Source organism: Wasmannia auropunctata, unplaced genomic scaffold, assembly GCF_000956235.1.
Source record: "Wasmannia auropunctata unplaced genomic scaffold, wasmannia.A_1.0 LD336026.1, whole genome shotgun sequence".
Lineage (NCBI taxonomy): Eukaryota > Metazoa > Arthropoda > Insecta > Hymenoptera > Formicidae > Wasmannia > Wasmannia auropunctata.
In genome coordinates this window covers 2749811-2765600 of record NW_012026864.1, presented here as the reverse complement: position 1 = coordinate 2765600, position 15790 = coordinate 2749811, and the positions used below count along the sequence as shown (strand labels likewise).

General features: G+C 44.5%; 1 protein-coding gene across 1 annotated transcript in view; it reads left to right on the top strand.

Moving 5' to 3' along the window:
• Nucleotides 1-15022, top strand: part of LOC105452864 — a 68120-nt gene extending 53098 nt beyond the window's left edge. Inside the window, exons 9-18 of the mRNA XM_011694379.1 lie at nt 1664-4547; nt 5872-6045; nt 10136-10358; nt 10787-11022; nt 11463-11793; nt 11953-12161; nt 12735-12934; nt 13054-13226; nt 13322-13486; nt 13605-15022. Coding sequence (XP_011692681.1) covers nt 1664-4547; nt 5872-6045; nt 10136-10358; nt 10787-11022; nt 11463-11793; nt 11953-12161; nt 12735-12934; nt 13054-13226; nt 13322-13486; nt 13605-14095 — 5086 coding nt within the window. The 3' untranslated portion in view covers nt 14096-15022. The remainder of the gene's footprint in view (nt 1-1663; nt 4548-5871; nt 6046-10135; nt 10359-10786; nt 11023-11462; nt 11794-11952; nt 12162-12734; nt 12935-13053; nt 13227-13321; nt 13487-13604) is intronic.
• The last annotated feature ends 768 nt before the right edge of the window (nt 15023-15790 follow it).

The following is a 15790-nucleotide window of genomic DNA, read 5'->3' as shown; positions in this document are numbered from 1 at the left end:
AAGGAGAGTTAATTAAATTGCTGATTTCTAGATATTTAAATTTGATACATCAAACGAGCCTTTAATCAGTAAAGAAATTTTAATCAACTGATATACGGTACAAACAGCTTTGGTAAACAATTTAGATGCATTTTATTATATTTATATCAACCATATCTTGTAACGTTAGCTACTTTGTAGTATTAATTGGAATTTGCATTCACAAATATATGAACTTCCGAATCCCGTAAATAATTCATTTACGTGTTTATTGTAGCGCAGAATTTTTTTAATTTGCATAAACATTTTTATTGTTAATATAATCAATACGACAGAAATTGCGATTTAATAGTCCGCGATCGCGAGATTTATCGAGGACTTTTATGCGGCTCTCTTAAGCTACTTTAGTCAGAACAACTTTATAACGAAAAATAACTACCGCGAACTCTCTTCCGAACATGATAAAACGGCGACTGACAAGCCGTAATACATATATATTTTGGATTTATCGTATCGAAAGTTTTCTTTCCGGTCCGTTGCCGTGTGCATGTCCCAGAGACTTTTCGCACGACCGAACGACCAGGAGATTCTACATTCGTTTGAGACATCATGTAACATGCACTATCGAGAGCCAGGTGATATATAGCGGCGGAATTTATTTCCACGTGAGCCCCGTCACGTTCTACGAAATCTAAAAATATGGAAGGAAGGAATATTTTCCCAGAGAAAGGAAAGAAATAAGAGAGAAAGAAAGAGAGAGAGAGAGGGGAAGAAGAGGCATCGCTGAGATAAATCATACTTTCCTCTCAGCGAAAAATAGATTGCACATTTTTTTAAATAATTTTTCGTTAGTTTATCTCAATGGCTTTTTGAGAAAAAAAAATGTTGACATAATCATGTAATTTGATTGTTATCTATTTATTTTATCGAGAAGGAATAAAGTGTTATTATTATGACACTTTATTGTATTACTTTGCTTGATATTTCACTATTACGTATTTATTATAGTAAAGAAACTTAAAAAAGATAACATAATGGTTATCATAATGGGGTTACTTTATCGTTTCTTGTGTACGTTTTTTTTTTATCATAGGCATGACCTCCCTTAATGATACGTTGTATCAAAGGTACCTCACGTCAACATTGAGTTTGTTTACGCCTTAAAAATATCTAATTACCCGCAAATACATAACAGTATCCCGATGTACTATTTTATGTTTGTAACAGCCGGCAATTTACCTCGCCCAGGTTGCGTGTAAGAAACATACCAGTAACTAGTTATCCTTCACTTAGTTTCCTTCGTCCGATAAAAATAGGGTTATAGTTTCTCGTCTGTTTATTATTCTATCGAACGTTTATCTCATTAAAGATCGAACATTAAGTTTCTGCCTGTCAGAAAGTTTCAATTATCTGACACACTTTAGCAATACTTATGTAAATATATGATTTAAAAATATATAAAATTTATATATTTATTTGATATAACATTAAACATGTTTTTTTTATTAAACATTACTAATTATTTAGCTATTATTAGATATACTTTTGCAATTTCACAGTTTTACACAAATTATAGATATGTATATTATTGAGAAATCTGAAAAGCACTCGGGAATTGAAGAACATTATACGATAATGATCCGTTAACAGTGACATTAATACAGGATTTACTCTCTTGTTTTAGGTCCCGAAGGCGTAGCGGTAGTGGCGTGACGGACATACACTCTCAGCAACAGCAGCAGCAATTGCAGTTGCAAGAGAACAACAACAGTAGCTCGCGCGACGCGAAGAAGCCGCAGGAGGGACTGGGGCCCGATGAGATGTGGGCCCCTGGCACCCTGGGCCATCATCGGGAGCTACCTGTTGATGTGCCCGACACCCTTCTACAAAAGGCCTACCCCAACAAGGTAAAGAACTGCTCTTCCGATTATAGGAACGGGCTACAGCATCGTCCCCGTAGCGCTAGCGACCTCGACCTCTCCCTAAACCTTAAAAACGAGACCCTTAAGACGCGCACCATCGCGGACGGACGCGCTAGACTCGTATCGAACGATCGCGCGGACGACGTCGTCGACGCGACGGCCAGGACGATTAACGTTCACAACGGTTTTAAAGGCCGTCAACGGCCGTCGATGCTGAAGATCGAGCTGAATATCGAGGACGAGGAGGAGAAAGTGAAAGTCACCAGGAAGAACCTGGGGCTCGACAAGTATCGCGACAGCCCGGCCGGCTCGCCGGACTTGAAGAGCACCTTCAAAGCTTTCGAGGTGTACGCGAACGTTGACGAGGACGCGGGCGGACAGAAGGAGTCCAGCGTCGATATCGAGGACGACTATCCTTTCGCCAAGGAGGATTACCCAACCATGCTGAAGACATGCAGCGACGATTCCGCGAGCCCGAGGAGCTCGTCGGGTAGATCGGACAGCACCGCGCCCCTCGATACCAGTCTGATGCTCAGGCATAGCAAGAGCCACAAAGACTCCCCGACTTACGACGTCCGAAGGATAGACCTCGGCTCTCCGTGTAGGTCGGTGGTGCCCGACATCAAGGTAGCCCCGCTCTTCGGCCGTACCCGGGACACGACTTCCTTCGACAATCCGGCTTACGGACTGACGGACTTGCAGGACCTTCAGGGGCTGCTGCGATCCGACGAGATGTCGGACTTGACCAGACTGATAGACGAACAATCTCCGATCCCAAGGGCTCCGCAGGATCAAGACAAAGTCTCGCCCGTTCGCGTCAAGGACCAGCAGATGGAACCTCCCCAGACCGAGCCAGCGAGCAAGTCCGGCAAGAGCCCGACGAAAGCCCGTCGTCCGAACGACGAGCGAGCTAAATTGAAGGCGAAAACCCGCAGCCTCGATATCGAGGAATTGATTCGGGCCGGCTCGACCGACGATCTCCTCGGCATCGAATTGAGCAACCTCTCCTCCTCGTCCTCCTCGTCCCGGCAACGGCCAAAGAAGAAGCGGCACCAGCAGATCTCCAGCGGCTATTCCACACTGAGGAGCGAGGCCTCTGGCGATCTCGAGCTTAACGCGGACCGCAGCTTCCTCGTGGTGGGTAGAAAGCCCTACCGCGAGGTGGCCGTCGATTGCCCACCGGATTTCGTGCCGGTCACCAAGTGCCACCCGATATACCCGCCGCCGAATAAGACCCCGGGCAACAGCAAGCACAACACCCTCGAACCGAAGCGCGATCGCGCGGGTGTCGCTAACGAGGGGAGTTCGTGCGCTGCGACTACGACGGTGACCATGACGACTACGACGACCACCACGCTCGTAGCCTCCCCTCGCCTCTCCCCGAACGATAATAGCTTCACAACGCTGTCTAGTGCCGATGATAGCGCTAAAGAGACCGTGGTCGCGCGCTCGGTAGACCATAAGCACAGCTTGAAGAAGGTAAGGTCCAGAGTCAAGAGCTTGATATGCGACAGCTTACAATCTATCCTGCACCACGAGCATGGCGCTTCGCTTGGCGCTTACAGCACGCAACGCCTTAACGCACTGACGCAGCCTCACCCTAGCGATCCTGTTTTACGATCGTTCATCATGAACCCTGGCAATTCCAACAAGTTTACGCGAATGCGAAGATCGTTGAACGAACAAGACGGCAAGCTCTTGCACAATCAAGGCATCGAGAATCCCTGTTTCGAGAACGTTTTCTTAGATCGAAAATTTCCGGAGAGCGGAGGACATCAGTCATCCTCCGCTCCTCCTAAAGAGGAGCTCCTTAAAAATTGGCAAAATCCCTTTCTCGAGGAAACTGCTAATAATAAAGTGACCTCTTCCCTTTTCCTAAAAGCGCGCGCACACGCGACTGGCGGTTCTATACGCTTGAACGTCCTCCCCCCTTTCAAAGACAAAGTCGTGAGCTCTTCTCAAGAACAACTCTTCGGTTTCGAGAAGGAAACCGAGGAGATTATCTTCTCCGATCGTCCGAGCGAGATCGGCTCGTTGCCCGAGGAAGACGTCTCGGTCAAAGTCCCGAACGACATTCACGCCCAATCGTCCTTCATCCAAGAGACGAATCAGAATTCTCGGAATTCCCTGCACGAGCTCTCCGCCTCGGAGCAGCGCATTGTGCGTGGTTTATTCGACGACACGAGTCATTCTAATAATTGTCAATCGCGAGAAAAGAAGCGACGTGACGGCGCTCACCATCCCGACGATTCGCCGAGTGCGCAAAATCAGACGAATTCAAGGCTCTCTTTCGAGTACGAATGTTCCAAATTGTTGGACGTCCCGTCTGCGCTGCCCGACAATGGCGTGAAATTTCACGTTAGTTGGAGAAGCATGTCCGACCTTCCAAATTTAACGGCCGACCGGCACTCGGCGAATCACGTGGCGGCCGCAAGGAGATCCCTTTCGCTCTCTGACTTTGTTTCGATACCGACGAAAATCACGTCTTCACGACCCACGCCCGTCGCGTGGGACAGATTTGACAACCCGATAATTTTACATGACGGACTTTCCGACGAACTTGCGAAGCAGAGCTTACCAAAACCACCGATGCACCCTGCGAGGAACCGTTCGCTCAAGTCGCACGTCGACGCTCTCGAACAGCAGGTAAACCACAATGGACTTCGCCACGAGTTTAGAAACTTTCGTCCCGTCGAATAATTCGAACGGCGTCCTTGCACTTTGGGAAATTTGCTGCATGCCTTGCAAAGTAACTTCGCGGTTGATTGCCTCTTGAATTACTTGATTAAATTCATCATCAAATTCTCGTCGTATTCCTCGATGCTGAGGATCGTGTGCTGTCTATGAAAGAGATACTCTCGGAGAGAGACTGTCGAGCCGGTAATTTCTCCCTGCCTTCTGCACGGCGGTGTTGCGATCGTGGAAACTGTTACAGTCGCGCTCGCGATTTTTCAATACTTCCTGACCCGCTGCTATCCGGGAAGCGCAGTATTAATCAAACTCTCTTTTATAAGCCGAGGCACTCTGGATTAGACTTGGGACCTGTCGACTACGAATCGATCGACCGCTTCTACATCGAGTCGCGTTATCTCTTATTTGATTAAATTAGATTTCATTAGATGGTTGGATAAAGACTCAAATATTTGTACAATATCCTTTAAGACACAAATTTATGTAATATCTTTAATTTGTGTAATGTTCTTTTTCTCTCGGAGACCTATTACGCGCTATTATTGCAAAGATAAAATGTGCAAAGACCGCCGTTCAATTAGAGACGCAAAATGAGGAGCATGCGTAGAGGAATGTGGGATATCTAACGTGAGATCGTCAACAGCATGGTAAAGTGGCTACGCAATAAAACTTGCGAAGTAAAATGCCCGTCGATTTAATGACATTCGGGAACATGGTCGTAATCGTAAATTACATATTTCTCAATTAACATATTTTAAAATACCGAGCGAGAAGGAAGTGAATAGTCCGCGATTCTAGGTAGCATTCTTGTCGTCTCTAATTAAAAAAAAAAAATTGATATAAAGTCAACTACAAAATACACAAGCTACTAAAAATAAATAGAAATGCGTTATCATCTTCGAGATACGATTATCGATGAATCACCGAGTCATTCAAGCGTTGGCATTTTTACTTCTGTTTTATAGTCTTGCTTTTGATATGCTTTCTTTTAATGCATCTCGCTCTATCTTTCCCCATTCTTTTCTTTCTTTCGCTTATCTGTCGCGCGTCAACTTCCTCTTTTTGTCTTCCCTCTCGTCCTTCCGCGTGCAAAACCGCGGCTCTACGAAGCACCTTCGACTGAAGTATTATACGAATAGTTTGTCTGGAAGTAACGTTGAAAGAGAGAGGAATGCGAAGTGAAAAGAGAAAATTTTGGGAAAATTTGGTAAAGTAGTTTGCGCGGCGTCACGCACGTTGGGGACCATTAATACGAGTTGTTTTCGGAATGGATTTTTAGGCCGGTCTCAACGGGGTCAAGCCTGCCATCCCGCCGCGCGACCAGAAGAGGGCACCTGCCAGACCGCCGAAAGATAATCTGCGCCTCTCCACGCAGAACAATAATGTCGAGACGAGCGATAACGCCAATGCCGAGCCGACGCAGCAGCAGCTTCACTCTATCAGGAAATATCAGGTAAGAGAACGATGACGTATCGGCACTCTGTCTTTCCCTCTCTCTCTCTCTCTCTCTCTCTCTCTCGCACTCCCGCGTTGTGTGTGTTGAGTCACGTAAGCACGCACGATAAGCATTCACAGAAGCGCGGACATCCACCGATCCCCGCGTTGAATTTCGGAGGACGTGACGGAATGTAAGTAATCGTAAGGAAAAAAAAAAAGAGGAAACAACTAGCTAGATGTATACCTGACACACATTCGAGGTTGTCATTGTTAAACACGAAGTCACGTTCGGTTGAAAGACCAAGATTCGATTCACAATACGCAAATTGCCTGGCCTAAGCGCCACGAGGCGCTTGTTTGTTATTATTAATATTGAAGCCATGACTCATCAGCGCCAGGAGGAACAAATTCGATGTACCTAATCGATTTTGCCGTACACAAATCACGCGCCCAGCCGTGGTGATTGCCACGAGAACGCGGTCAGTTTTGTGCCTCGATGTAATAAACATTCTCGTAAAAAGGAAGCTTTGCGCGAGACACGATATTTGCATACTGAAGAAGGGTTGACCGCCGCAATATCGCCGCGTCTGGCTCGTAAACTGGCACGAGGCTTCCGCCGTGTGTCTCGTCGGAACGATAAAACCGCGCTTCTTGCCCTCGTCGGAATTTACGATTTTGCCCTTTGTGATTCGGATTAAGTTGTTAATGGGGCGCGTTTCGGGGAAAGCAGGGACGTTTTACTCGGGGAGAGCTTTCGACCGCGGGACAGGCGCGCGCGCGCGCAACCGCGTGAGTAAAGCGATTGCGTAACGACGCGAAGGCACGGTAAATGACAGATCGTTATTTAAGAGGACGTACAACATTAATTCGCCTGCTCACGTGACCTGCACGTTGCGCAGGAAATTGCCAGCCGATGACAATGGTTATATTATCGAAGTGCCATTCGTCGCGCGACGTGGCCGCGCCGCGCACGCAGTTTCCGAATTCCCAGAGGTATCCGCAGGTTCGATTGACAAATGATTCGCGCGACCTTGCACGGGCGGAAATTAATTATCAAGCACATTTAAACGAGGGGGAGGGGGAAACGCGCGTTAACGAGCGCTCGAAAATTATTAAACAAATGTCGATCAACGAGTGGAAAATTTTTGATTCCGTTTAACTCTCAATGCGCGTTTATGAAACGCGCACACGCGCCACTTTGTGAAACGCCGGTTTGTCCATTAATAAAAGATGCAATTCGACGAAAGATGTAGAGGATAGAAGGGTCTCCTTTTTGAAATTAAAGTACGCGGCGGTGAAGCTATCCCACATTTCGACGTCCCGCTCGAATAATTTTTCGCTCCTGTTGAACCTCGTTTTATCGAGCCGTTAAAAATCGAGAGAGGAATCCCCTCCGTCGGATGGAAAATTGTGGATGGAGTATCTGGATATGCTCGTGGATCGAGTGCGGCGCGCGCGCTTGAAATTCATACAATCTCGGTATCTGTAAGTGTGAGAAATGCCAGAACCCCTTACGTGACTGGCGTCGCCGGGGCCGCGCCGCGCCGCGCCGCGCCGCGCCGCGCCGCGCGCGAGTGTGTTTATCTTATGGAATCCTCACACCACGGCCTCTTACCTGCCTTAAGTCAAGTGCGGTCTGGAATGTAAAGAACTCCCGCAATAGTCTAAGATTACATGCCCGAAGTGTAGCGTTACGAAGTTTTCGATAGGTGTAGACGTAGGGTGACTCTCTCGCAGGGGCCTGCTGCATTCAGCTCTCTGCTCTTCCATCTTTTTTTTTTCTTTTTGACGGGTCCCCCGCTTTCCTGACCTCGGTTCCTTGATCTGCCTCAAGCCGAGCTGGGGAATCCATTTCCAGACTTTCAATTCGGCTCGCTGCTCTAATATCTCGAGATACGCCGCGGTAGGTGTCCCAAATTCAACACATCTTTCTTTACTTTCCTGCTTTTATGAAACTCATTAGTTGCGACGTATCGACCGAATATATCCGATCTCTTTTACATTTCTTTTCGATTTACATGTTGATACTCCGATTATTGTATACGCTGCCATTTTAAGAATTCTTGACAATCGCGAATATCCGTCATATAAAGCAGTTTTCTTTTATTATTTTACGACGTTTTATAAATTAATTGTTATCAAGATAAAATCACGTGTTGGGAACAGATTGTAGGTATGCCGCGTTGCTCGGAAATCGTCCAGGCTTATATAAGCGGCTGAAAACACTGGTTTTCCCCGGGATGCGTTTTATTGTCATAATCATTTTTTTTTTTTTTTTTTTTTTTTACGTCGACACACACATACACGTGACACTTCTAACATGCTCCATGTTAGCCGTTGGTGTTGTCTAAGCGTGTAGAAGGGTAAGCTCGGGTTCCACAGGAAACCTTACGTCCACTATCGCGGTAAACAGGGCTTCACTGAGATATTTCTATCCTCTGTACGTAGCATCGCGCGGTAAGACGTGATACTCGTTATATAAATGAAAATTAAGAGTCGTATATTTTGCCGCCGTCTGCCGCGGCATTGCAGATAAACATTCTTTATCGCGCGATTGCCATACGCATCGCAATTTCACGACGGCTAAAACGCAACGGCTGACTAACGACGGCTTTATCAGCTGGCACACGGTGGGCGTAGATCACGAATCATGGAATAACACGGCCGATAGCCTGACAAATTCCGTGTAACTTGATCGCAAGTAGATGTTATTGATTCATTAAGGAGATAAACATTTATAAATCAGACTCTGCTAAATGTAGCGTCGCGCATATATCAAAAATAAATTTGTGCTAAAAAAATATAGAATTTTTAACTTTTATTCAGCAACCAATTCTTGAAGACTTGAAAATCGTTTTTTCTTGTAATTTAAAAAATCTCCTGGTCAATGAATATTTTACTGTAATAAAAAGGTTGCTTTGAATTAATTACAGCGTAAGATTCTGTTTTATTTTATCTCATTAATAATTAATATATTTGTTATATAAATCTTAAAAAACAATATACACTCAGTTTCATACATAAAATTATTGAGTCACGAGATTTATGTGAAGTCAGAAATTTTCTCACCAAACAGATTTTGTTTCAAATACTTTTGAATATAGGTATCTAGATACCTATTATAGAATCTATATGTTCAGTCGTGGACTTTTTTTTTATAGGTTTCTAATATATATTTAATGTACATAATATGTATTTTATAGGTAACTAATGATTTTGCAAATGCGAACCACGATGCACTATCTTTAGTCTAGAGACAGTATAACACCAATCGCATTTGCAAAATATATATTAGTGCGTTTTGAAACCTATAAAAAAAAAGTGTCGCAACCAATCTGTCCACAACTGTACATTGATGTGTATTGCCAGATTTAGTTAACACTGGATGCTAAAAACTCCATGTTCCTGAATATAAGCTACCTCGAAATAATTGAACAGGTATACATTCGCAAAGAGGTTTAATTGGTCCTTGAGTTTGATATCATTCAAGAACTTATTTTGCGCGAGTGGCAATCGCATTGAGTGGCCTATAAATTTCGCAGCGAACCGTATGTATTTGCGACACACCTTTACATACAGTTGCATGTACAGCAATTATTTCACAGTCTCTTGCATAATCAGCATTATAATTGTTGTAATAATTCTCAACAAGGTAAGACTTCTTTAAGACAATATAACCAGTTTTGGATTGAAATACAGTATTATTATGTTTTCGAAATTTCTAAATGCTATTTCTTATGATGTATATAGACTAAATAAATATTGCATAAATCGCCAAAAAAAAAACGCGATAAATTTAGTCCGGCAAAAAAACTTCTCTGAAGGTCTTTTTGTATTTTTTAAAGAATCATATTATTTGCGTTCACGATTCCATCTAAAATACATTTAAGTAAAGCTATATTTAATCTTCTGAAGAATATGTAAAATATTTTGTGAAAACGTGTTATATATTTAAATAACTGTCGCGGATGGAATACCTTAAACGGTCTCCAGGGAACTCTACACGCGAAGAGCTCCTTTCTGCCGCGAGATTTGAATTTCTCCATGAACATTTTTATAACTTGTAAAGAAAAATGTATAGCTTACCGGTTATGTCGCACTTACAGGAGCAGTTACGAAAGCGAAAGGATGAGGAGGAGAGGCAGGAAATGCTCAGCCGTTCTCTCCGTGGCTCTAAAAAGCTCCAAGCTTTGGAGAGCCACGCGACGAGCCTCAGCGGTCAAGAAAATCTTGCTTACGCACAGGACGAGGTGACCACCGGCGTCAGTCGAGTCACGCATGCCACTCCTAATGCAGTCCAAGAAGTGGAAGAGCCCCCCAGGCCTCTCAGTAAGCAATTTTTCTTTTCCACATACAGTTTTGCAAATCTCTCTAAATAAAGAATTAAAAAAAAAAGAAAAAAGTAATAATAAATTCGATTAAAAATATTTAATATATGACGCGATTTTTACTTTACTTTTACATTGACATTTAAACTTTTTCAATTTTATGTTTCGTTCCCTTGTTTTAAGGGAATTTCGTATCTGCTGGGTCGAGGCTATTACGTTAAATGACTTGTGTTTAATTTCACGAACTTACAAACGCGAGAGCGGTATTTAAAGAATTCTGAAAGTTGCTGAAAATTGGATGCTACTAAATATAGTTCCTCGCCCTCCCCTTAGCACAGGCTGCTTGCTACGTAGCGTAAATAAACAGCGGGTGCTGCGGCACGGGATTCCGCAAGGAAGTTTCTAACAAGTATACCTTTCATATTTCAGCGTACGGCGAGGTCGTTGCTACGCTGGAGAGGCTGCAGCTCCAACTGCGGAATATTTCAGGTGCTCTCGGTATTTCGGGTCCAGGTGTTGAAGCCGAGCTCGAGGCGGTCCGGACACTCTTGGTGCAGAATCGATTTGCGTCCGCCCTGGCGACTCGTCACACTTTAAAAAGTCGGCTAAGGGCGAGCAAGATTTTCAAGCATCACGCCGACGACGCATCGAGTTTGGCGCGAGATGTACGTAAAGTTCATATTTTATAACGTAATAAAAAAAAAAGAGAGGATTTATAATATCACGTGTGTTATTTAAAGTCATTTAATAAATTTTTGTTTGTTAATTAAAAGGATTTCTCTCAGTCGTGAAGCTAGATTGTATATGACATTGTGTAATTTAATTAGAATAATGGGAAAGCTTATCAATTTTTTCCGCAAATATTTTAGCAACGGTGCTGATTTTTTTGTCATTTTTATCCAATGTTTAATTAAATCACAAATATCTCGTCACGCGAATGAATTTCAACGAGCACAGAACGATATAGCTCGAAAACCGTGTCACATATTTTTAATTATTCGTTCAAAATATCTCGTGAGGAATGTTCGTGGGTATTAAATATGATGCTATTATTTGTTTGCTCTAATGCGTATCACAATTTTAACACTCTGGCGCGATGTTCCAGTGCGTGGATATCCTTGAAAAATGGCAATCGTCGTCGACCGCAACAGGTGTCGGCGGAGCAGAAACAATAGCTGCCGTGGAAGAGTTAACGAGTATTCTAACAAGTTACGACATGGAAGCTCTGCTTCTGGCGCACGACTCCATCGTCTCATACGTGGAGGGCTTACAAAGGAAGCAGAGCCCGTCGTCGTCGCCACCCAGCGGCCCGCCCAGCCCGACGTCCAGTTGGAAAGATTCCCATGTGGTCGACAACATCAAAATCATCCGAATTGAGAAAACTAACGAACCTCTCGGTGCCACCGTCCGAAACGAAGGGGATGCGGTGATCATAGGTAATCATGCATTTCACGTGAAATATCCGTCATTTAATTTCCCCGTCTCTGCAGCTAAAAATACACGGGTTTATTCCATATATTTATCGCGTGACTTTTGACTCGTTCAATTTCGCGAAGCGTAACGCTAAAAATTAATTCTGTCTAATCGCGTACAAGGACGTGTCGTTCGCGGTGGTGCGGCGGACAAGTCGGGACTCCTGCACGAGGGCGACGAGGTGCTCGAGGTGAACGGAGTGGAGATGCGTGGCAAGACCGTCAACGAGGTCTGCGATATTCTCGCTGGCATGCAGGGTAGCCTCACGTTCTTGGTACTTCCGGCTCCGACGAGCCACCGAAATAATTTAAGGAGAGAAGACACGACACAGGTACCGGCATATATACAGCACGTATCCTGATATATTTAGCACATCCTCCAGTATTAGAAATGTGGACTATCGTGTCCGTGGATCTTGAAACTGGAACAACCAATACTGCGGCGGTGGCGTTGGAGGTGAAAGGGCAAATGTCAGATGGGGAGCAACATTTGTCCTTCAATTTCCAAGATGACATTGGTCGTTTCACATATTCGAATATCTTTTTATGATTTCGATATTCGTATAATAGTTCGGGAAAATCGATGTCATTTAAGCCACTCTTTTTGCCGCCCGGTTAATTAAAGTTTGTTCGGTGCGCCTGCATTGATTGAACTAACGCACGTGAACGCGTACATACAAAAGCGAATGTCATGCACATATACGGGTAAACGTATGACATTTGTTCTTCTTTTACCTTAACGACGCGCGACATTGATACTCGCGAGTTGCACACGTACGCGAATTATCTATAGATCGACGCTAATAGGAAACAGCTGTTCCGGCTTTATTGCATGGATAATAACACGGCCAGGTATAGCATATATGACATTTGTAACCATAGAGCTTTTACCGTTTTGCATCTAGATACACATACGAGCGCATTTCGATTACGATCCCGAGGAAGACCCGTACATACCGTGCAGAGAGTTGGGCGTGAGCTTTCAAAAGGGCGATGTGCTCCACGTAATTTCCCAAGAGGATCCTAACTGGTGGCAAGCATATCGAGAGGGCGAAGAGGACCAGACACTGGCTGGCCTGATACCCAGCAGAGCGTTTCAACATCAGTGAGTTAACTATATACTATAATCGAGGAATACGAGCGCCAATATACCCTGACCATCCCGTCATTCCCCGATCATACGGTGGCATCGAGTGCATATACGTTTCCGTTTTATCTGCGCAGGCGAGAGTCCATGAAGCAGACGATAGCCGGCGACAAGTCGACGGTACGAGGCTCGAAAAAGTCCAGCACGCTATTGTGCGCGAGAAAAAATCCAAAGAAGAAGAAACGTAACAAGTTCGGCTCGAGCTTCAATGACGATGGGTATCCACTTTACGCGACAACTGCCATAGACGGTATGTAAAGCCTTAAGAAGCCTCTGACGTAACGCCAATTACATATATATTGTTAAAGACTATTCTTAGACGCAACGGTTTTTTTTCCCTCGCAGATTACGACAGCGAGGAAGTGCTGACGTACGAGGAGGTCGCCTTATACTATCCTCGTGCAAATCACAAGAGGCCAATTGTACTCATCGGACCACCCAACATCGGACGACACGAACTCAGGCAGAGATTGATGCAAGACAGCGAACGTTTTGCCGCAGCGATTCCCCGTAAGCGTCATTTTTCGTTAATCTCTAACGCGTATATTTACCATTTTACATATAATTTTCAATACGAAGAAATAACACCTACCTAAACCAACGCATCCGTGGCTCTTCGATTTTCCAGACACAAGTCGTCCGAAGAAGGACTCCGAGGTCGATGGACAGGACTACCACTTCATCTCCCGCGCTCAGTTCGAGTCCGATATTCTCTGTCGGAAGTTCGTCGAGCACGGCGAGTACGAGAAAGCGTACTACGGCACGTCCGTGGAGGCCATCAGGACAGTGGTTAATTCCGGGAAAATCTGTGTCTTAAATCTGCATCCCCAGAGTCTTAAGATCCTGCGAAATTCGGATCTGAAGCCGTATGTTGTGTTTATCGCGCCACCGAGCCTCGAGAAGCTGAGGCAGAAGAGGATCAAAAACAACGAGAGCTTCAAGGAGGAGGAGCTGAAGGATATAATCGAGAAGGCCCGTGAGATGGAGGACAAGTATGGCCATCTGTTCGACATGCTTATCCTTAACAACGACACGGATCGGGCGTATAACCAGCTTCTCACGGAGATCAATTCACTCGAGAGGGAACCTCAGTGGGTGCCTGCGTCTTGGGTTCAGTAACTTAAGCGCGGTCTTAATCACGCCGCGCGCTTTAAGACGAGCGTTTTCCATACGCGTGTTTCGACGGGGTGCGAGGACGGCGATCGGAGGCCAGTATTGCGGTATCTGTTTGCAAGACAAGTGCTTTCACGCAATTTTCCAAGTAAGACTTCGAGGCAAGTCTGACGAGAAATTCGGAGGAACTGGTTCTTCTATACAGGTGCCTGTTACATAGTTTTATGTTTCTTACGCAAATCTTAAATCTTCCCCGGTTAACTGTATTTGCAAGTACTTACTCGCCTGACAGAGTCTTCCGCGTGTGTTGTCGTACTTTGGTGCCATGAATATGACGGAGAATCGTCGGAAGCAATTCTTCAAGGGGAGAGAGAAGGAAGGAGAGAGATGGAAGAGGAATGAATATTCTGCAAAAGAGAGAAAAAAAAAGAAATTCTCCCAAACCTCTACGACGGACTTACTCCTCGACGTAGATTTTCTTGCGTTTGATATAGAAAGGAAGAATACGTGGTGATTTATATACCGTGACGAGGCGACCGTTCTCCGAGGCTCGGTTGCATCAACGATGTTTCGAATTTGAGTGAATGTATAATCAAATACGCGGACGATAATCGGCCGGAAAAAAAATTTAAATTTAAGTTACGCTTGAATTTCAAACAGAGTTGCTGCAGTTTAGCCTTATACTTTTGGTGTCCCGTGGTTAATCTCGACTGAAAATACGTTCGTAACGTCGAAGTTTCCGAGATATTTACGGTTACATTCTCTTGACTGACAAAGCGGTTAACATTATTATATTAGATGCGCGAGATATATACAAGAAGTATCATCTTCTCGGTGCGCCAAAGCACATCTGCCGAGCGTTTTGCTCTTTCTTACATTATTAGCCCGTTCTACGTGAGGAAATGTACCTGACCTGATGTCTCCTGAAAAAAAGTGAAAAATTTCTAACGCGGGGAGACTCGTGAAGACACCGTGTAATTTTCTATGATCCAACGCACATACGTTTTGATAAATTTTGATAAGTGAAGTACCGGAGGCTTTGATCCAGATTTTTTAAAAAGACACCCCTCCCCACCCCACCCCCATCCCCGTCATTCAGCGTATAGCACGTGCGGATGTATTAACGCGATTGCATTACGAGGTTAATGCGTAATGCAATTAAATTCTCTTTACGTTTATCGCGAATCAGTCATGCATCAGTCACGCGACATGTGTGTATATCGTACCTTCGCACACGATCATAGAGAGTCGCACGTTCTTTTCACGTGAAATTTCGGTTGGAAATTTTTTTAAGGCGGTCCCTGCTATTCTAACCAAGCGGAAGCTGCTATATTATAATGGAAGAAAATAAAAAGAGGAAATTCCAAAACGACGATCCCACAAGCATAACGATGCACAGTGTGTGCGTTTCTTCGAACGCAAGAGGAAAATGTCCGCGATGTCGAAGAAGGCGAAACTCGCTAACGTTTTACCGTTCGCCCTAGACAATTTCGTGTTTGTTTAGAGAGCAGAAACTCGTGTTTCGAACCCGTAGATTCGTTAAACGCAATAGACTTAGGCTCGACTGTGGTTCGGTATACAAGCTTTTGAAAATTTCGCATAAAAACGATTGTTTCTCCTGAGTGTTTTTTTACAGGGAGCGATTATTACGCAACGCGATCGAATAGGGTAAAAGGTGTTTATCTGTGTCATTGTATCGCT